The 20,856-nt window shown below is 42.4% G+C and overlaps 3 protein-coding genes across 5 annotated transcripts in view; 1 reads left to right on the plus strand and 2 right to left on the minus strand.

Annotated features, from left to right (window-relative positions):
- camk2d2 (calcium/calmodulin-dependent protein kinase (CaM kinase) II delta 2) overlaps positions 1–1,701 on the minus strand; it is a gene marked incomplete at both ends in the record, with an annotated part of 35,896 nt that extends 34,195 nt beyond the window's left edge. For all 3 annotated transcript variants that reach the window (XM_083693290.1, XM_083693292.1, XM_083693291.1), the window contains one exon: positions 1,640–1,701. In XM_083693290.1, coding sequence (XP_083549416.1) covers positions 1,640–1,701 — 62 coding nt within the window. The remainder of the gene's footprint in view (positions 1–1,639) is intronic.
- A 4,198-nt stretch (positions 1,702–5,899) lies between these two features.
- Positions 5,900–9,306, minus strand: LOC310821316 (interleukin-8-like). Its single transcript, XM_083693312.1, has 4 exons — positions 9,060–9,306; positions 7,388–7,520; positions 6,787–6,873; positions 5,900–6,493 (listed from the first exon to the last, which is right to left on the minus strand). Exons 1-4 carry the CDS (start codon positions 9,127–9,129, stop codon positions 6,478–6,480), a joined length of 306 nt encoding a protein of 101 aa, XP_083549438.1. The 5' UTR covers positions 9,130–9,306; the 3' UTR covers positions 5,900–6,477.
- Positions 9,307–16,847: 7,541 nt separating this feature from the next.
- LOC310821317 (permeability factor 2-like) lies at positions 16,848–18,985 on the plus strand. Its single transcript, XM_083693313.1, has 4 exons — positions 16,848–17,201; positions 17,546–17,666; positions 17,879–17,965; positions 18,199–18,985. The coding sequence occupies exons 1-4, from the start codon at positions 17,132–17,134 to the stop codon at positions 18,209–18,211; spliced, it is 291 nt and encodes a 96-aa protein (XP_083549439.1). The 5' UTR covers positions 16,848–17,131; the 3' UTR covers positions 18,212–18,985.
- Positions 18,986–20,856: the final 1,871 nt, after the last annotated feature.

Below are 20,856 nucleotides of genomic sequence, written 5' to 3' on the forward strand. Positions count from 1 at the left end.
CACACACACACACACACACACACACACACACACACACACACACACACACACACACACACACACACACACACACACACACACACACACACCATTAGGGAAACAGTGCATTAGGATGCTTCTAAACGACATGGGATTTCAGGCCCATGTATGTGGATCAGGCATGATGGTGAAAACTAGGTCATGTTTTAAAGGGGCAATGCGCCGCATCTCTGAGCTCCGGCTGGAGTAGCATGCTCTCTGTAAACCACTCAGGTCTGTCTCCCTGTCACACGACTTTAACTCATCCCGGTTGGCCAGGGTACGGTCCAGGAAGGAAGCAGGACGGACACTTTGACATGTAAACAATGATTGTATATATTCATCCCCTTTAAATGAACCCCCTGGTGGAGGGCCTTGTGTGCTTTGTTCTATCAGCCTTCCGGGCAATGTCCCGAACACAGATGAAGCTATAGTCCTGGACTAAATCACACTTTCAACAGAAAATCTCCACTGAAGATGCTATGTAGTCTAGGATGAGTCTTAGTCTGTGTCCGGGAAAAGTGGCCCTATATGGCTTAGGGTGTTTCACACATACAGGTTCTATCTGCAAGACAGGAGAGGCTGGTGGAGGTAGAAATCATGTGTTTGATACCATTCCTCATTCCATGCATTATAATGAGCCCATCTTCTGATTTCTACCTCCACACGCCTCCCCTGATGTAAGACACAGGACACATACGATGTCCTGTAGGAGGCTGAGAAAACAACACACAGAACACGTAGTTCCCTCTGCGAGACAGACACCATTAGACAGGACTTAGTGGTAGTGTGAATTTAATGGTAGTGTGGCTAAATGAAGCCTAGAAATGCATCCTCATGGTTGATTGTATACGTTACAACCAGAGGCTAGAGGCTTATCGTTCCTTCATCATCAGACTCCCGGCTGTGATTCATGGTGAGGCGGGAGAGCGGTCCGCCACTAGGACTGAATGTCAAACGGGGCTGTAGGCTCGTGTGTACTCTGACCGCGGGGCGCTAGGCAGACTGCAATTCGGTCAACACACACACGTACACACACTCTCTCACACTCTCTCTCTCTCTCTCTCTCTGTCTCGGAAGGGTAGGAATCCCCTGCCTGATAATTGACCGCGGCTCGATAGCTGGCTCTGGAATGTATCATCGCCGTGGTGTGCCGTTGCATTACCGTGTGTTTATTTCTGTCACACAGCATCTCACACACCCGCCGTATGTTTCATCTTACAACATGGACGCGGTGCATAATGCCACCCTCATGTAGGCTAGTCTAAATTGGGATATTTTGATAACAATAGAAATCAAACGAAAGACGAAAATAGACGTGAAATGGGTTACACCAAAGCCAGGTCCCAATGATGAGGATCATCTATTCATACGCTCTTGCATGTAATAGGCCTGTCGATGTGAGCTACGGAAAATCCGCTCATACTGACAGTAAATGCGCTGATATTGCAGTGAATTTGCAGAGATGAAAATATGATGTTTCCCCCCTCATTTCACACAGGCGCACACCCACAGAGCGCAGTCCGCGTCCTCAGCAAAGGCAATCTATGCTATTACATAATAACCTGGCATTTATATGGATGCTGACCAATAATAATCATAATAAAACAAGCACGCTTACTTTCCAAGCTCCTCAAATAGCTGATATTCGTCAGTAAATCTCGTGCAGATCGTTAACGCCATCCTGAAATGAGATGGGCTGTGCGGAGACGCGGTAGAAATGCAATCACAATATCCACACTGTCGTCAACACCGCCCGTTTCGTCCTGAACCCGCAAGCACAACGAAGCAAATCATACACGGACTATAACCGGACGACCGAGCCTCGGAGAGACGGTTCTTCTGCAGCCACTGAGCGCCAAAGCTGTCGCTCGCTTCGAAAATAATCGGAGATTTTCAGCGTTTTGCGTACATGAGCTGTCCTCACATGCGGTTGCTTGTCACAGCTCAGAAGCGCAGCATTTTGTGTGCATTTCCATATCTATCGCGCGTCCCCCCAGTGCGACAGTCGGTGTGTGTGTGTGTGTGTGTGTGTGTGTGTGTGTGTGTGTGTGTGTGTGTGTGCGCGCGCGTGCGTGCGTGCGTCTCTGGCGCGTATTAGACACCGCACCTCCCCCTAGCTATTCGAGACCCGCCTCTCTGTGCGCATCCCGGTGATATGATTTCTAAAATAATGATAATATAATAATAATAATAATAATAATAATAATAATAATAATAATAATAATAACAATAATAATAACAATAATAATAATAACAATAATACGCTAAAATAATAGATTCTTCATCATCAGCAAAACACACGCACACACACACACACACACACATTCGTAATCCATTTACAAAGTAGACCCGGTTTTCTTCTAACTTCAGCCTATTGAAAGAAGATGGGATTATTGCAGTTTAATCTTGGATCGGTATTTCTAACGGGTGGGGCTATACATTACTATGTGTCAGAATTGAAAAGCGTGCGTGCGTGTGCCCCTGTGTGCATGTGTCTGCGTGTGTGTGTGTGTGCGTGTGTGTGTCATGCAAACTCTCATGCATTATGTAGGCTATACATTTCCGCATCCTCCTTTCCGACTTTTGAATATATTTTTTTATTGAAATTAAAGTAGAAACAGAGACAAAGTGACGCAGTTCATATCGGAGAAATGATTTCGGTGTTGTCTGAGGCCTTTGTAATATAGGATATACGGTTACGAGGGTGTGAATAAAAGTTAGACTTGGGCGGTATAGGAATTTAGTTGGAGACAGTTGGACGCTTGTTGGTTTTAAGAATGTAACCTTGTTTAGGCCTAGTGTACATAGAGTTGATTAAGAGGGGAATAGCATGCTCAACTTATTTATAACAACTTATTTAAGGTGCAGGGTCGCAATGACAAGAAAAGCCGAAAAGATTTATGAACTGTATGTGAAGAAAAGAAAACCTGCACTCGCTAGAATTACTTTAGTTGATCTTTGAACTTTGAACTTTTTTTGTTGATGAACTTGGAGAGATGCATATGTGTAGTGTATTAATCAATTATGTCAAAGATGACAAAATAAACTATGATGAGTGTTCTGAAACAATTCGGGTCATAAAAAAATTAGCTGCAATGCAGTGCTTTTATAGGGATGGTTCACTATTTTTAGACTTGTAACTGTTTTTTTTCCAGTTGTTGACATTGAGGACCATCCAGATAGTATTTATGTGCGTATCTTTGTTATTTAGTTGTATGTGGCCAGAGAACCAATGAACAGAAGAACTCCCAAAACATATTTTGTACCAGCAGGGGTGCCAAACTTTCGTCTTGCAATCACTCTGGTCCATGGTAATATTCATCTTATCTGCCAACAATACCTTTTCCAGACCTCTGCAGGCTTTTTAGGTACTTTTTAGCAAACTGTAACCTGACCATACTTTTTGATAGCTAGTGATTTGCATCTTGCAGTGAAGCGTCAGTAGTTTGGCTGATGACGTATTCTGCGGATGGTAGTCTCTGGCACATTCACGCCTACCACTCAGAGAGTGTTCCTGACCTGTGGGACAGTTGTTTTGGGGTTTTTCTTAATTATGGTGAGCATTCTTCGGTCATCCACGTCTTCCTTGGTCTGAGCTGAGCTCAGCAGTACTTTTTTTTTCTTTTTGACGATGTTCCAAACTGTTGATTTTGACAAACCTAAGGTTTTGCTATGTTTCTGACTAGTTGTTGTTTTTTCAGGTTTTTCAGCATAATAATGGCTTTCTTGACTTTCATTCACATCTCTTTGGTCTCTGATGTTGACAGACACCAATAGCAAACTTCAAAGGCAAATCCAAAGCAATATAATCAATAGTACACATTGACAGCTCTCTTACAAGTGATGTGACCATTGCAACCAAATGATGTGACCATTGCATCATAACTCATAGGCCGCTCCTCACGTAATTCATCCAGGCTGACATTATTGTTCATTCAGAATGATTTTTTTTACCTTTTCTTTTCTACAACTAATACCAGATCACAAATTGGACAAGTGAAGACGCAGATATGAGCTACTGTTTCACAACATGTCCATCCATTAGAATTGTTTAACGATGCCCCCTGGTGGTTGTATAGCCGAGGTGAAGAGCCTCAAATAACATTTATAATGTATTATTCTGTTCTGTGATTGCCTTATGTCAAGATGTATTCCCAAGAGTAAAAGAGTAAAATGTTACCTGAGGTGAAATCAGACAGTTACCAAGGTCTAGCTAACCTGAGGTGAAATCAGACAGTTACCAAGGTCTAGCTAACCTGAGGTGAAATCAGACAGTTACCAAGGTCTAGCTAACCTGAGGTGAAATCAGACAGTTACCAAGGTCTAGCTAACCTAAAAAAATGAAGTAATGGAGTAGAAAATTAACTGCAGTACAACTGTGTTACTTTGGATGCCCACATGCACACACACACACACACACACACACACACACACACACACACACACACACACACATACACACATATATATATATATATATATATATATATATATATATATATATATATATATATATATATATATATATATATATACAGTGAAAGAGGAAACATTTTGTCTTATTTTAGCTCTAACAGTTTGGATTTGAAATCAAACAATTACAATGGCATGGCTGTCATATACTGAAATTCACTTGCTAAAAACTGATGTGTTTACTGACCTGCCAAGAACAAATCAGATACTGCCTTCCTCGACTCTGACCTCCTCTTCAACTGAGCACAGCGGTCACCAGGTGCTCAGATCTCCATCTCCAACACCGAGCTGAGTTACACCAAAACAACATGAGACAATGTTGATCAGTGGCAAAAGGTCTCCAATCTGAACAAGGTTCCTGACATTGATACATATCTCAAAACGTTAGCTAACAGTTCCCTTGATTTTGTGGGCAACATGGTAATGGTGATATCACAATAATAAATAAACAATAATTGCTAAAGTGGTAATTAGACTGATTGGTCATGGGGTGATGACGTATAAAAACAGCAGTACAATGATGAACTGAACAATTCCACCACTCTCTTGGGTGGCAATACAATTATTTTAAAAGGATCTTGTGTTTTGTTTTGAAATTTAGGGGGCAAATTCTGTACATTTTAAGTGTAAAAATGATTTCACTTTGAACACCCAGTTACTCCATCCTCCACCTTTGATTACTAGTCAATGGGCCAGAATGAAAATCACTTGTCATCATCCATGCTGGTAAAGGTTTGATGGTTTATAGCAAAAATATAATCCACCTACACGGATGTACCCCCATGGATTTAGTTGTAGATGACAATTCTTGGGCACACAGCAAAAGTGAAATTAAACTGCATCACTTAAAACAAATAATTCAGTTGTCATTTAACTAGACTAGACACTGTAGATCAAACTGCAGCAGTACCACAGTTGAACTGCAAATAATCTGAACTGAAAACTTTACTGCCATTAAACTGTCGGTACTGCAGTTGAACTCCATGTTTACTGCAGTTAAACTACATACTAATTTGACTGAAGTCATATACATATGCTGCACTCCACTGCACTGAACTGCAGTTATGCTGCATTGTACTGCAGTTATACTGCACTGAACTGCAGTTATGCTGCATTGTACTGCAGTTATACTGCACTGAACTGCAGTTATACTTAAGTGATTTTTTGTAAGGGTTACCATGGTCTAACTAACCTGTGGTGAAATCAGACAGGGGAAACATGAAGGTATATTCCCACTCAATGATACTGAGTCAATCATGAGTTGGAAAGCCATCATGCTTCTGGAAGGTGAGAAAGTGAACAACAAAGGTGAAACACGGTAACGTGATCTGGCCTGGGGGCAGATCTACAACAGAACATCCTCAGTTTAAGTGTTGGGGACAGAGTCCATCTATCGGGGTTATGGGAATGAGCTTGTTAATGGAATTATGAAACACCTTCACATTACAGGTTGTATAAAAGAGGTTGAGAGAGTGGTGTGTGTGTGTGTGTGTGTGTGTGTGTGTGTGTGTAAGAGAGGGACATAAACAACATGAAACTATGCATTTCCTTTTACCACACATTCACTTTTAAATGATAAACACATGATCAACCTGACCATACAGTTGAATATACATAGGCAACATAATAAATACATAAAGACAAAATAAATATGTATGTGACATAACTTATGTGACAAAGGAGGAAGTAGTTTCCACAATAAATAATTGCAGTGCAACAGGAATAATAAAAACAAAGATGCATGGATCTTTCATAACACAATGAATCTAAGTCCAAGATCATATAAAGAACAGAAAAATATCTGTGATAAATATAAAAATTTTGTTACACACATTTCCTGAGTCCATGCTTCAGTTATCCCTACATGTCAAGTTCACAGATTTGATGGGAAAAATCTTATCATCTTCTAAATACTTTTTTGGTTTGTAAATTTTAACAGTTTAGAATCCCAGAGTGTGGATACAATCTCTTCTCCTCTTGTCTTCAATGCCTTTGTCCACTGAGAAAAGAGACATGGGAGTTACTAGAATATACAGTAATAGGCAATCATGACTGGTTTCAAACCTGTTGTAATTTAGTTATAATCTGTGAGCAGAGTTACCAATATGTAATAGAAAAAGTGTTTATTTATAATTAGACCTTTTCTCCTTCCCAAACCCAGAGTATAGTTTTGTTCTTTCTTCTTTTTTGTGATCATGTTTTTATTAATATGATTTGTATTATTTAGTGACAGACAAGACATAATTATGTTGTTTCTGTCTACATCTGTGTATGAGTTTGACCTCTACTTACTTGGCCAGTATCCTCTTGATGACCTTCTTGACCCAGGGTTCGTTGGGGTCCAGACAGAGCTCCTGACCAGTCTCTTTCAGAGTGGCACTGCAGGGGAGACAGGGAGCACAGACACATGGTCAGAACTAGATCTAACCTCATCTCACCACAACCAGGGCTAACATCCATACCACAACTAGATCCTACCTTACAGTAACCTTACTGTGGTAATGTAAGATTTAATAGACAATTACCAGATGTTGCCACTAGATGGCATAGTTTATACATCTACCTCCTATGTTGCAGTGTCGAGCAAGAGCAGTTGGTTAGTCACCATATAAAAGTTTACTACTACAACAAGAACCTACCTTACCATAACCTTACGAAGCCTTGATAACTAACCAACCAACTGACTTTACCACAACAAGCTACAACTTTATGAAATTCTCACTAAAACCAGAGTGAACCCTGACACATTCTTAACAGAGACAGAGACTAAACTAGCTCTTACAATAAATTATCCAGAAATAGTTAAAGCTAAGAGGATACATGACAGGGCCCACACATGACAATAAAGTCAGTGTTAGTAAGAGTAATGGGCCGTCAGTTAGGGAGGACTCACATGATCTCAGTGTCCTTGCAGTGGGAGCTGGGAGGGATCAGCTCAACCTTCTCAATGAGTTTACCAATCCGCCGGCTCTCTGTGTTGATGCAGCGACAACGCAGGTCCGCCCCCACACCTCTCAGACTCATACCTGTGACCATGATCAGAAACACACTCAATTACACATCACAGAGATAGATAGATAGATAAATAGATAGATAGATAGATAGATACAGTCATGAGAAAAAGTTAGGAAACCCCCAAAAATATTAAGTTATTAAATTAAAAATATGGACATATCAATATTTTATCTTCTTTCTAACAATATCTATTGATAAAGGGGATGTAATTGAACAAAAAACAATGAAAATGTAACTTTGTAATCATTTATTTAACGAAAAATTAACAATAATGCCAATTTCTACTGAGGAAAAAGTTAGGACACCCTATGCCCTAATAGCTAGTATTGCCCCCCTTGGCTGAAATAACCTCAATTAGACGTTTCTTATAACTGTCTACAAGTCTCTGACATCGATTGGGAGAAAGTTTTTCTCACTCCTCCTTGCAGAATTCTTTCAGCTGTGTGATGTTCGAGGGGTGTCTTGCATGCACAGCCAGTTTCAAATCAATCCACAGCATCTCAATAGGATTAAGATCCGGGCTTTGACTTGGCCATTCCAGAATTCTCAATTTCTTTTTCTTGAGCCATTCCTTGGTAGATTTACTGGAATGTTTTGGGTCATTGTCATGTTGCATGGTCCACATCCGCTTCAGCTTCAACTTTCGAACAGATGGTCTCACATTTTCCTCAAGCACCCTCTGATACAATACAGAATTCATAGTGGATTCTATGATGGTGAGCTGACCAGGCCCTGCTGCAGAAAAGCAGCCCCAAACCATGACATTTCCACCCCAGTTCTCTTGGGCTGAACTTGCTTGGGCGGCCTGACCTGGCCATGTTGGTGGTGGTTCTAAATGTTCTCCACTTGTAAATTATTTTCCGGACAGTGGAATGGCTAATTTCGAATTGTTTGGAGATCTTTTTATATCTCTTCCCAGACTCATATGCATCTACAATTTTTCTTCTGAAGGCCTCAGAGAGCTCTTTTGATCTCGCCATGGTGATGCAACTCACTTCAACAATCAAGAGCAAACCAAACTAAATGTCTGAGGTTTAAATAGGACAGGCTCCTCTAAAATCCTCTGTAACGATGTTCTAATCATTTGCACCTGATGTGGTGCTCTTGATTATAATTTTAGGCATTTTAAGTGGAACTAAATGTGGGGGTGTCCTAACTTTTTCCTCACAAGAAGATTGCATTTCTATTAATTACATTTTACCAATCATTTTTTTAATAATTTGTTTCAGTTGTATTTGTTTAGTTATATTACCTCAATTTTTCAATATTGTTCAAATGAATATCAAATGTCCATATGTTTGAATATGTTGAAGAAGACAAAGGTTTTCATAGGGTGTCCTAATTCTTTCTCATGACCTGTAGATAGATAGATAGATAGACAGATAGATAGATAGATAGATAGACAGACAGACAGACAGACAGACAGATAGACAGATAGATAGACAGACAGACAGACAGACAGACAGACAGACAGACAGACAGATAGACAGATAGATAGACAGATAGATAGATAGATAGATAGATAGATACATGTCAGTGATCAAACTCACCTTCAGAGATGGTCAGGAAGGCCAGGAGCACGATAACAGAGCTGACTAAGGTTCTGCTGCTCATCTTCATGTTAAACAGGAGCTGGAGTAACAAACTGGCTGATCATGTCCTGCTGGAAGTCTTCTTATACAGTTTTAGGTTGAGCTCTTACTGGTTCTGAGTGAAGCGCTGTCAAATACAATATAGCGCTAAGTTTGTCTCTCTTTCAGGCTTTGTTTTCTTTTCTCAGTCTGGCTGCACTCTTTCCCTCTCTGTTGTCTCCTTCTGTTTGGAGTTTGAATCTGGCACTGAGGAGAGCAAGACGCTCCTTTTAAAGATCAGATTTGGAAGTGAGTCATGGAGAGGCTTGAGCAATCTGGGACAGGGTGATGCGGGAATTCTGATTTCACGAAATACATGCATACATGCATTCTTTCACAGGAGTGCATTTATCACCTTATAGAAAACAAAAAAAATTGCTTGAGATGTTGATGAAAAAAATACAACAAAGGTAGATCAATGAAAGTGGGGATTGCATCTCAACAATAGAGTATCAGTCTTAGACAATGAATGTTTAGGGTTTTTACTTCTGAACCTGGTTTCACAAACAAGTGTCAACCTTGAACCCCAAAACCATCCCTCATTAACCCCTTGTAGCTAAATATTTTACACTCCTGATTTCCTTCCTTAAACATTATAGTAAAGAATGTTTTGAATTCTTGAGGTGTGAGAGTATTGATCCTTATCAGTTACCACTGATGTGAATATGCTGCAGGGCTTCATTGCTCATAGGCTCATAGGATTGACAAATTCAAGCAGAATTCAGTTGAATCATATCCAACTCATTTCTCAGAATTCTTTGCCATGTTGCGCAGCTGGGTTTGTGCCACACAAGAAGAATAGTTGAGAGGAAATACCAGATTTGTGACAGATTGCCTTAAAAAACACGTCATTGGTGATTAATTTTATGGATTTTCACCATACCATCCATGCTTTTCACCACATCAAAATTCATTTTCAAGATGAATATATATACAGTATGTCATTTAGCTGACGCTTTTATCCAAAGCGACTTACATTGCAGTGAGTGTACATTTCAGTATATATGCAGGAATCAAACCCACAATCAGACCCACAACCTAAACATGAATCAAACCCACAACCTAAGCGTTGTTAGCGCGATGCTCTACCAACTGAGCCACAGAGGACCAATTGGTACACATACGCAGGCCCAACATACACATGCCTTCAAATCACTATTCAAACACACACTTAATTCATTCCCCAGTAAAATAATGATTCCATTAGCAGTTTCTGAAATACTCAGACCAGCCCGTCTGGCACCAAGAACCATGCCACGTTCAAAGTAACTTAAATCACCTTTCTCCCCCATTCTGGTGCTCGGTTTGAACTTCAGCAGGTCGTCTTGACCATGTCTACATGCCTAAATGCATTGAGTTGCTGCCATGTGAGGCTGATTAGATATTTGCGTTACCGAGAGGTGGAACAGTTGTACCTAATAAAGTAGCCGATGAGTGTATAATTTGCTCTGGACAACAATATCAACAATACCATGTAGGGGTACATTCCAAAAGAGTGATATTGGACAAAGTGCAGCTTTTCCCACGAAATGGCCCCTGCAGTCAAAGACGAGTTTGGCACTTGTATGCCTGTTTCCGAGGCAATAGTCAGAATGTTTTCACCAGAATTTTGTTTTGGCCAGCTGCTAATCCAATTGAAGGACTTAGGACTCAGCTAAACACAGAAACACAAGGAACATAAAACTAAAAAGTATTATACTGAGCCACAGAATGTGACAGATTTGTATGTATTTTGTATATCGTATCTCATATTTTGTGTTTCGTTTTGGTTTTATATTCAATGACTGTTTACATTTACATTTATGGCATTTAGCAGACGCCTTTATCCAAAGCAACTTACAACAAATACATTTGTCTAAGTAAGTGAATCATCTATCCATCAGTCATCATAAGAAAAAGTAATCTATGTTTGGACCAGAGGCTATTGGCAGTCACAATTATTAATTTATTTACAGTAGAGAAACTTGTACAAGGGGGTAGTGAGGATGAAGAGGTCTTTAGGAGGGACAGTTAAGATGTCATGACAGCAGTGGGAACTCGTTCCACCAGCGGGGCGCCAAGACAGTGAACTGCCGCTCACTAGATATTTTCTCTTTTTCGGACCATTCTCTGTAAACCCTAGAGATGGTTGTGTGTGAAAATTCCAGTAGATCAGCAGTTTCTGAAATACTCAGACCAGCCTATCTGGCACCAACAACCATGCCACGTTCAAAGTAACTTAAATCACCTTTCTTCCCCATTCTGATGCTCGGTTTGAACTTCAGCAGGTCGTCTTGACCATGTCTACATGCCTAAATGCATTGAGTTGCTGCCATGTGAGGCTGATTAGATATTTGCGTTACCGAGCAGTTCAACAGTTCTACCTAATAAAGTGGCCGATGAGTGTATTTCTTTCTTTTAAACACAAAGGAAATAATTTGCTCTGGACAACAATATCAACAATACCATGTACATTCCAAAAGAGTGATATTGGACAAAGTGCAGCTTTTCCCACGAAATGGCCCCTGCAGTCAAAGACGAGTTTGGCACTTGTATGCCTGTTTCCGAGACAATAGTCAGAATGTTTTCACCAGAATTTTGTTTCGGCCAGCTGCTAATCCAATTTAAGGATTTAGTCTGATGACATCAGCTAAACACAGAAACACAAGGAACATAAAACTAAAAAGTATCATACTGAGCCACAGAATGTGTCAGATTTGTATGTATTTTGTATATCGTATCTCATATTTTGTGTTTCGTTTTGGTTTTATATTCAATGACTGTTTACATTTACATTTATGGCATTTAGCAGACGCCTTTATCCAAAACAAATACATTTGTCTAAGTAAGTGAATCATCTATCCATCAGTCATCATAAGACAAAGTAATCTATGTTTGGACCAGAGGCTATTGGCAGTCACAATTATTAATTTATTTACAGTAGAGAAACTTGTACAAGGGGGTAGTGAGGATGAAGAGGTCTTTAGGAGGGACAGTTAAGATGTCATGACAGCAGTGGGAACTCGTTCCACCAGCGGGGCGCCAGGACAGTGAAAAGCCGCGACCGAGTAGCACGGCTGCTGCATCCACGTAGAGGCGGTGGTGCCAGGCGGCCAGCCGAGGTGTAAGAGCGGAGTGATAGGGTAGGGGTTAGGGGGCTGACTATTGCTTGCCGCCCAGTAGGAGAGCACCAGGGTCTTGAATCTGATGCGAGCTGCTACTGGGAGCCAGCGGAGGGTGCGAAGGAGGAGGATGACATGGGAGAACTTGGGGAGACCGAACACCAGACGGGCGGCAGCATTCTGAGCTGCAGAGACCTGATGGTGGAGGCGGGGAGCCCGGCCAAGAGTGCGGTTTCCTGTTTGTCTTCTTTCTATTTATCTGTGAGAGCTCTCCAACAACAAATTCTTACGCATGCATTTTTAATATATACAAATGGAAAATAGAACATCACTTACATTTGCACTTGAAATTGAACTGAACTTGACTTTATTCTCAAAAGTCGCAAGGCACCATCTCCGTCAGCCAGCGTGACAGTCAGGCATTAGTAATCAATATTTCCCACAGTACTCTTGTTTAGACAGTGGGTATAGGGGCGGCTGAGGAGACCACAGACACACTCATGCCACCAAGCATTGTGAGAACAGGGTTTATTGGCATTCAGTCTGTCTAACAGATATGAGTTAGCGTGAGTAACCTGCCACTTGCCTCATGTCACCACACACACACACATACACTACCTGCACATACACTACCACACACATACACACACACATACACTACCTTCCTGCCACTTGTCCCACATACTCAGGCACACGCACAGACGTACACAAGGAAGCAAGCAGGTGTGAGTAAGGAGTGAGAGAGAGAGGTGAGAGAGAGAGAGAGGTGAGGAGTGAGAGAGAGAGAGGTGAGGAGTGAGAGAGGTGAGGAGTGAGTGAGAGAGGTGAGGAGTGAGAGAGAGAGAGGTGAGAGAGAGAGAGAGGTGAGGAGTGAGAGAGAGAGAGGTGAGGAGTGAGAGAGAGAGAGAGAGAGAGAGAGAGGTGAGGAGTGAGAGAGAGAGAGGTGAGGAGTGAGAGAGAGAGAGAGGTGAGAGAGAAAGAGAGAGAGAGAGGTGAGGAGAGAGAGAGAGAGAGAGAGAGAGAGGTGAGGAGTGAGAGAGAGGTGAGAGAGAGAGAGAGGTGAGGAGTGAGAGAGAGAGGTGAGAGAGAGAGGTGAGGAGTGAGAGAGAGAGAGGTGAGGAGTGAGAGAGAGAGGTGAGGAGTGAGAGAGAGAGGTGAGAGAGAAAGAGAGAGAGAGGTGAGGAGTGAGAGAGAGAGGTGAGGAGTGAGAGAGAGAGGTGAGAGAGAGAGAGAGGTGAGGAGTGAGAGAGAGAGGTGAGGAGTGAGAGAGAGAGGTGAGGAGTGAGAGAGAGAGAGGTGAGAGAGTGAGTGACAGAGGTGAGGAGTGACAGAGGTGAGAGAGTGAGTGACAGAGGTGAGGAGTGAGAGAGAGAGAGAGGTGAGAGAGAAAGAGAGAGAGAGAGGTGAGGAGTGAGAGAGAGAGAGGTGAGGAGTGAGAGAGAGAGAGAGGTGAGAGAGAAAGAGAGAGAGAGAGGTGAGGAGTGAGAGGTGAGAGAGAGAGAGAGGTGAGGAGTGAGAGAGAGAGAGGTGAGGAGTGAGTGAGAGAGGTAAGGAGTGAGAGGTGAGGAGTGAGAGAGAGAGAGTGAGAGAGAGAGAGGTGAGGAGTGAGAGAGAGGTGAGAGAGAGAGAGAGGTGAGGAGTGAGAGAGAGAGGTGAGGAGTGAGAGAGAGAGGTGAGAGAGAAAGAGAGAGAGAGAGGTGAGGAGTGAGAGAGAGAGGTGAGGAGTGAGAGAGAGAGGTGAGGAGTGAGAGAGAGAGGTGAGAGAGAAAGAGAGAGAGAGAGGTGAGGAGTGAGAGAGAGAGGTGAGGAGTGAGAGAGAGAGGTGAGGAGTGAGAGAGAGAGGTAAGAGAGAGAGAGAGAGAGAGAGGTGAGGAGTGAGAGAGAGAGGTAAGAGAGAGAGAGAGAGAGAGAGGTGAGGAGTGAGAGAGAGAGGTGAGGAGTGAGAGAGAGAGGTAAGAGAGAGAGGTGAGGAGTGAGAGAGAGAGAGAGGTGAGAGAGAAAGAGAGAGAGAGAGGTGAGGAGTGAGAGAGAGAGAGGTGAGAGAGTGAGTGACAGAGGTGAGGAGTGAGAGAGGTGAGAGAGTGAGTGACAGAGGTGAGGAGTGAGGAGTGAGTGAGAGAGAGAGGTGAAGAGTGAGAGAGAGAGAGAGGTGAGGAGTGAGAGAGTGAGTGAGAGAGAGAGAGAGGTGAGGAGTGAGAGAGTGAGTGAGAGAGAGAGAGAGGTGAGGAGTGAGTGAGAGAGGTGAGGAGTGAGTGAGTGAGTGAGTGAGTGAGAGAGAGAGGTGAAGAGTGAGAGAGAGAGGTGAGGAGTGAGTGAGTGAGAGAGAGAGGTGAGGAGTGAGAGAGTGAGTGAGAGAGGTGAGGAGTGAGTCTGGATTCCCGACACTCTCAATCTCCCCGTCTGAGTCATCCTTCCATAATCCCCCCATTTTTTTTTCCCACAGTCCCTTTGCTCAAGCAAGAGTACAACCACCACATACGATTTTATTCACCCAATAAAGCCAAACACTAGACTACACCCCTAACCTACTGCACTCCTTCATCCAGGGGGGCCTGGTGGAGGTTGAGTAGCGTTTAATACCATTCCTCATTCCATTCCATGCATTACAATGAGCCCGTCCTCCGATTTCTACCTCCACCAGCCTCCCTTGCCTTAATCTTCCCCTTTCCCCTGGGGTTGTTTTTACTCCCTTAAAGGTTGCACATAGCCAGGTCATAGCACATGCATGTACTTGTGTGCGCGCGTGTGCGTGTGCGCGTGCGTGTGTGTGTGTGTGTGTGTCTCTGTGTGTCATTCTGAAGAACAGTGTCGTCTTGACGTCAACAGATATGCCTGGACAGGCTTATCTGCCTGTTCAATTACCGTGATATTAATCCACCACAGGGCCATCACCAACTGAAGGATGTGGTTCTGGGAACCATGTCATGCTTTTGGCTTTTTCCCTATAACTGAAAGCATTGTAAACGGTCTACCTTTGGTAATGGTTGACTTTTCTTCTAATATATATGCACACAGCTGCTGCTACACTGAAGCCACTTGACACAGTTTACCATAGCGCTATCCGTTTCCTTACTGAAGACGGTTTACGCGAGCATCATTGTAATTAATATCAATAATGATTATTATTTAGTATGAGAGGTGAGGATTGAGTGAGAGAGGTCAGAAGTGAGTGAGGTGAGGAGTTAAGTATCAAACTCTTCCTTCCATCCATAATAATTTCTTAGAAAATATTTGCTCTGTTGAGACGAGTTCTGTCAGCTGGTGTCAGGCTTTCAACTGACACTTGCTTTTGCTGGTTTCCTGTTTATGTTGGCAGTGTTGGTGTGTATGTTAGCAGAGGGAGAGAAAGGGAGGATTAGACTAATTGCCTCTTCACCCCCACTACCCTCCCTGTACGAACCCTACCCCATAGCCTAGAGACCTCTTCACCCCCACTACCCTCCCTGTACGAACCCTACCCCATAGCCTAGAGACCTCTTCACCCCCACTACCCTCCCTGTACGAACCCTACCCCATAGCCTAGAGACCTCTTCACCCCCACTACCCTCCCTGTACGAACCCTACCCCATAGCCTAGAGACCTCTTCACCCCCACTACCCCCCTGTACAAGTTCTCTCCTGTTTTTTTGTTTTGTTTTGTTTTTAAAAAGGCTTCTGGCATTACGACTGCCAATGGCCCCTGGTGTGAGCATTGATTACTTTGTCTTATGATGACTGTTGGATAGATGATTCACTTACTTAAACAAATGTATTTGTTGTAAGTCGCTTTGGATAAAGGCGTCTGCTAAATGCCATAAATGCAAATGCTTTCCCTTCCTTTTATCCATAATCTTTGTTTCTTTTAAACACAAAGGAAATAATTTGCTCTGGACAAATCAACAATGTTGATGTTGATAAAACATCCCAAAAGAGTGATATTGCACAAAGTACAGTTTTTCCCACAAAATGGGACACAGGTGGTTAGAATTCTGAATAAGTTTGAGGTTTTCACCGGAATGTTGTTCTTGACACCTCCTATTTAGGGAGTTTGGTCGATGATATCAGCTAAACGAGAGTCAGGCATTAGTAATTAGTCATCAATATTTCTCATCTGTAATCTGGGCTGAAAACAACTCAACGTTTGATTTGGTAAGAAACCATTAACTGTAAATAGTCATCATCGTAGTAACTGGGAATAGTAACCCCAAAAATGTGTGAGATGTAAACTGACAAGATTAAAAGACAATTGAGAAGAAGGTTGGCCCCACTAATCTGTCAGAGTGCCAGAGTGCGGCTTGTTAACATTCTATGTTCGTGTGAGAACTCCAGACTATTGGCTTTGAGCCCAACTGATAAACTACAGCCCATGTGATAAACTACAGCCCATCTGATAAACTACAGAGACAGTGGGAGAAATGTTTGTGGTTTCTCATCCTTACAGTGAACTGAGACTCGTGTTCAACTTAGAAAAAATAAAAAAAAGACGCATGAGTACTGAGTCCCCTGTGAACAGAAACATGTGAACAGATTCACTTCCTCATATTCCAAGGATGTTGCAATCGACCATTGACACACCTCCAGTCTTTATAAAGGCGTCTTCACACAGAGACCATCAAACAGCAGCAAGAGAAGGAGGGAGAAAGAGGGAAAAAGGGAAGGAGGGAGAAAGAGAGAAAAAGAGAGAGAGGGTGAAAGAGAAAAAAGGCAGACTAACAGAGAGATAGTGGCTTTCAAACAATTAAACTATATTCCAGCATGAAAGAGAGGATCTGCAAACAGTTGATAGAGGTCAAAATAGATCATATCAAGATTTCATCACAGGGATCATCAGTGGTTCAATTAAGTAAACACACAAACCACTGAACAGTCATATTCGTAAGGGTTTAGTTTGTTACTTCAGCTCCTGTTGAACATGAAGATGAGCAGCAGAACCTTAGTCAGCTCTGGCATCGTGCTCCTAGCCTTCCTGACCATCTCTGAAGGTGCGTTTGATCGATCTGTCTGTCTGTTCGCATGTCTGTTTGCATGTCTGTCTATCTTTCTGTCAGTCTTTCTTTCTATCTGTCTGTCTGTCTGCCTGCCTGCCTGTCTGTCTGTCTGTGTTTGTCTGTGTTTGTCTGTCTGTCTGTCTGTCTGTCTGTCTGTCTGCCTGCCTGCCAGTATACAGTATTTCTGCAAATGTATTCGTGTTTAAGGGAACAAGCACATGTTCCTCTCTGACTGGTTTTGGTGTGCTCTGATCATGTTCACTGTCTGAGATTTTAGAACATGAATATATGCTCTACTGGATGTTACTATTCTGCAGCTGACCTTTGACCTTTTCCAGGGATGATAGGCAACTCACTGAACTGCCGGTGCGCTGGGACGGAGAGCCGGCGGATTGGTAAACTCATTGGGAAGATTGAGCTGCTCCCTCCCAACTCCCACTGCGCCGACACTGAGATCATGTGAGTCCTGCCACCTCTCTAGCAACCCATTACACATCACTGACTTTCTAATTAAGTAATTGTAAATGGTTCTGAGAAGCTCTGATGTTTGGCATCATAAGGACCCCTATGACTTCTAATTTGACTAGTTCTGGTAAAAATTCTGGTGACATTAGTTCTGGTTGTGTAAAGGTGAGTTATGGTTCTGTCTGTGCTCCCTGTCTCTCCTGCAGTGCCACTTTGAAAGAGACTGGTCAGGAGCTCTGTCTCAACCCCAACGCACCCTGGGTCAAGAAGGTCATCGAGGGAATACTGGCCAAGTAAGTCTCCACTAATTCTGTCTGCCTGCCTGCCTGCCTGCCTGCTTGCCTGCCTGCTTGCCTGTCTGTCTGTTTGCCTGCCTGCCCATCCGTTCATCCATCTTTCAACCTGCCTGCCTGTCTGCCTGCCTGCCTGCCTGCCTGTCTGTCTGTCTGTCTGTCTGTCTGTCTGTCTGTCTGACTGACTGAAATACTTAAACAATACTTAAACATGATTATTTTTGTTTCCACAGGAAGAAGCCCTGACGTTCTGAATCGTGACGGTTCACTCAGTACTACTGACATATAGTAGAGACAGTAGAGCATCACTCTGCTACTCCGTCTGGGAGAGTGTTTTAGCACTGCTGCCTTAGACAGCTCTGTGATGGATGAATTGTATTGATAGAGGATATTCAAAAGAGCCTTTAATGGAGGAAGCACATCTCATCCACTACTAATATGAAGTGCCCCACCTTAAAGAAGCCTTTGGACCTGGGTCATATAATAGTGCTGTGTATTAGCAGGATTGAATTGGATCACCTATAACTACTGATTACAGGCAGAGACTATTAAACGAGGCAAGCTTATTAAGATTATGGTTTTATGTCCTATGTTGATTATTGCATTATTGTTATAATGTCAGTTGGTGGTCTTTTTAAAACATTTTTAGATTGAATGTACCGTAACTAATCAAATGCAGGAGCAGATTGTTTGTATTGCACTATAGTCTGTTATAATGTCAGTTGGTGGTCTTTTTTAAACATTTTTAGATTGAATGTACCGTAACTAATCAAATGCAGGAGCAGATTGTTTGTATTGCACTATAGTCTGTTATAATGTCAGTTGGTGGTCTTTTTAAAACATTTTTAGATTGAATGTACTGTAACTAATCAAATGCAGGAGCAGAAGGTTTTTTTATTTCATGCAAATGATTTATTGCTTCGATATCATAACACATATATGTAGGCTTTTTGATCTCTATCTGATTCCGATGTATTTGGTTTTTACAAAACATAAATAAAAAAGTATTGAAATATAAAATGTTTTGTGATTTATAACATTCTAAGAAACTACTTTAAAATATACTTTAACACAGTATGTGATCTAACAGGGATATTATTTATAATTTTCACAGATTTCTAAATACGGACAATTTGTTTGTTCACAAACTGAACACTAGAGGATGGTGTTAAGGCAAACATGAGTCAGCTATACAGTCTGTGTTGCCTTACTCAAAGACCTTTACTGATTGGCTGCATATCCCTCTCCGCCTGACTGGACAGTTAAAGGGGCAACCTGACATTCAAACAACAACAACGTGGTCACTCCACCACTTTATTTGGTAAACAGCTGAGGGGTGGAGCTGGATAATGTAACCACTAGATGAAGATATAGTTGCAAAGACCATCCATGAAATCAAAATAAAAAACTTGTTTTGAAGCAATACAGTGTTTGTTTATACAATCAACAATTTAAGTTATTACAATCATGGGAGTAAAACAAGCTTATATTTGGGTTTTTTGATGGGATGAGACAGGTGAACTAAGCTCATGAGGCATTTATAAGTTACATTCTTCAAGAATCAATGGCTATATATCGTAGGTTTGCAAAGGTTTGCAATCAACAAGCATGAACACAAACACACATGTAGACAACAACAAGGAAATGACACAGGCGAAAAGTCTGAGATTATTAGTCATATCCATAGAATACAGCCATAGACGATGCAATGAAATGCTTTGTGCCTGCGGGTAGAAGTTGTTCCGGGTCTGGATACTCCGATACGTTTGCCAGACAGTAACAGAGAGAACAGGGCGTGGCTGGGGTGGCTCTTCCTGGCCTTCCCCTTGCACCTCCTGGAGGTGATATCCTGTACGGCTGGGAGCTCACGGCCCAACGAGAGAAAAGCAGCAAGCTGTGAAAGTGGTAGAAAAAAGAAAGACCCCCATTGAAAGCTTAGCCTGTCAGGTGAGGCAAATGAGCACCCATGTAGTACAACTGCTACATGTCAGCAACTAACTTGGCTGAAAAGTGTGTGTGTGTGTGTGTGTGTGTGTGTGTGTGTGTGTGTGTGTGTGTGTGTGTGTGTGTGTGTGTGTGTCGGGGGGGGGGGTTAGGGGGGATGAAGGTGTTGTTGATCGCACCTCAGGACATGACTTGGAGATGTTGGCTATCAAAAAAATGTGTGGTAGTCATGAAAACCTCCACCTATAGGCCGACTGGCAGCATGCTAGACTGAATGCTGGCATATGGAGGACATTCCTATTAAAAACCCTTTGGTAACACAGCAAGGAGACCTCCTGTTTACAAGCACTGCATTTCCTTACTCTAAGCTGGAATGTTTCTGATGTTCCCAGGATGTGCTCAGACAGATTCAAATGGCATACTGACAGAGAATAGGTAGTTATCACAACGGTCATCTGGAAAAACCAGTTAGGCCAAAACAAACTCCCCACGACATGCTAACAAAACTTAGCATAAATACCTGCTTAACAGCATTGCCAACGAGTCCTAACTAATTCTAGTCTAACACGTCATAAACAAGGATGCTTGAGGCAATAAGTCGTCAGTTCGCCATTTCACTAATTACCAAAGTCAAATAGAGCACACTCTGTGAAACACAACTGATGTAAATAGCCTATGTGTCAGCATCTAGACCAAGAGGTAGAGTTTCATCAATACAGGATGAGCAGATTTGTGTCTCTCCGAACCAACAACGGTGTCCTATCCACCTGCGCTTCACTGTCAGATGAACACCTGCCGAAATTCGTGCCAGTTGGTCAATGCGCCTTTTGCGCATTGCCGTTGCCTTTGCATTTGAGCAACTATTGCATCCCGAACCATTTGTGCTTTTATGGGGCAGGTGTTAATCGTGCTTCAGGACGTGTGGGCACCTATCAAAAGGACAGGAC

Source organism: Argentina silus, assembly GCF_951799395.1.
Source record: "Argentina silus genome assembly, chromosome: 21".
Taxonomy (NCBI): domain Eukaryota; kingdom Metazoa; phylum Chordata; class Actinopteri; order Argentiniformes; family Argentinidae; genus Argentina; species Argentina silus.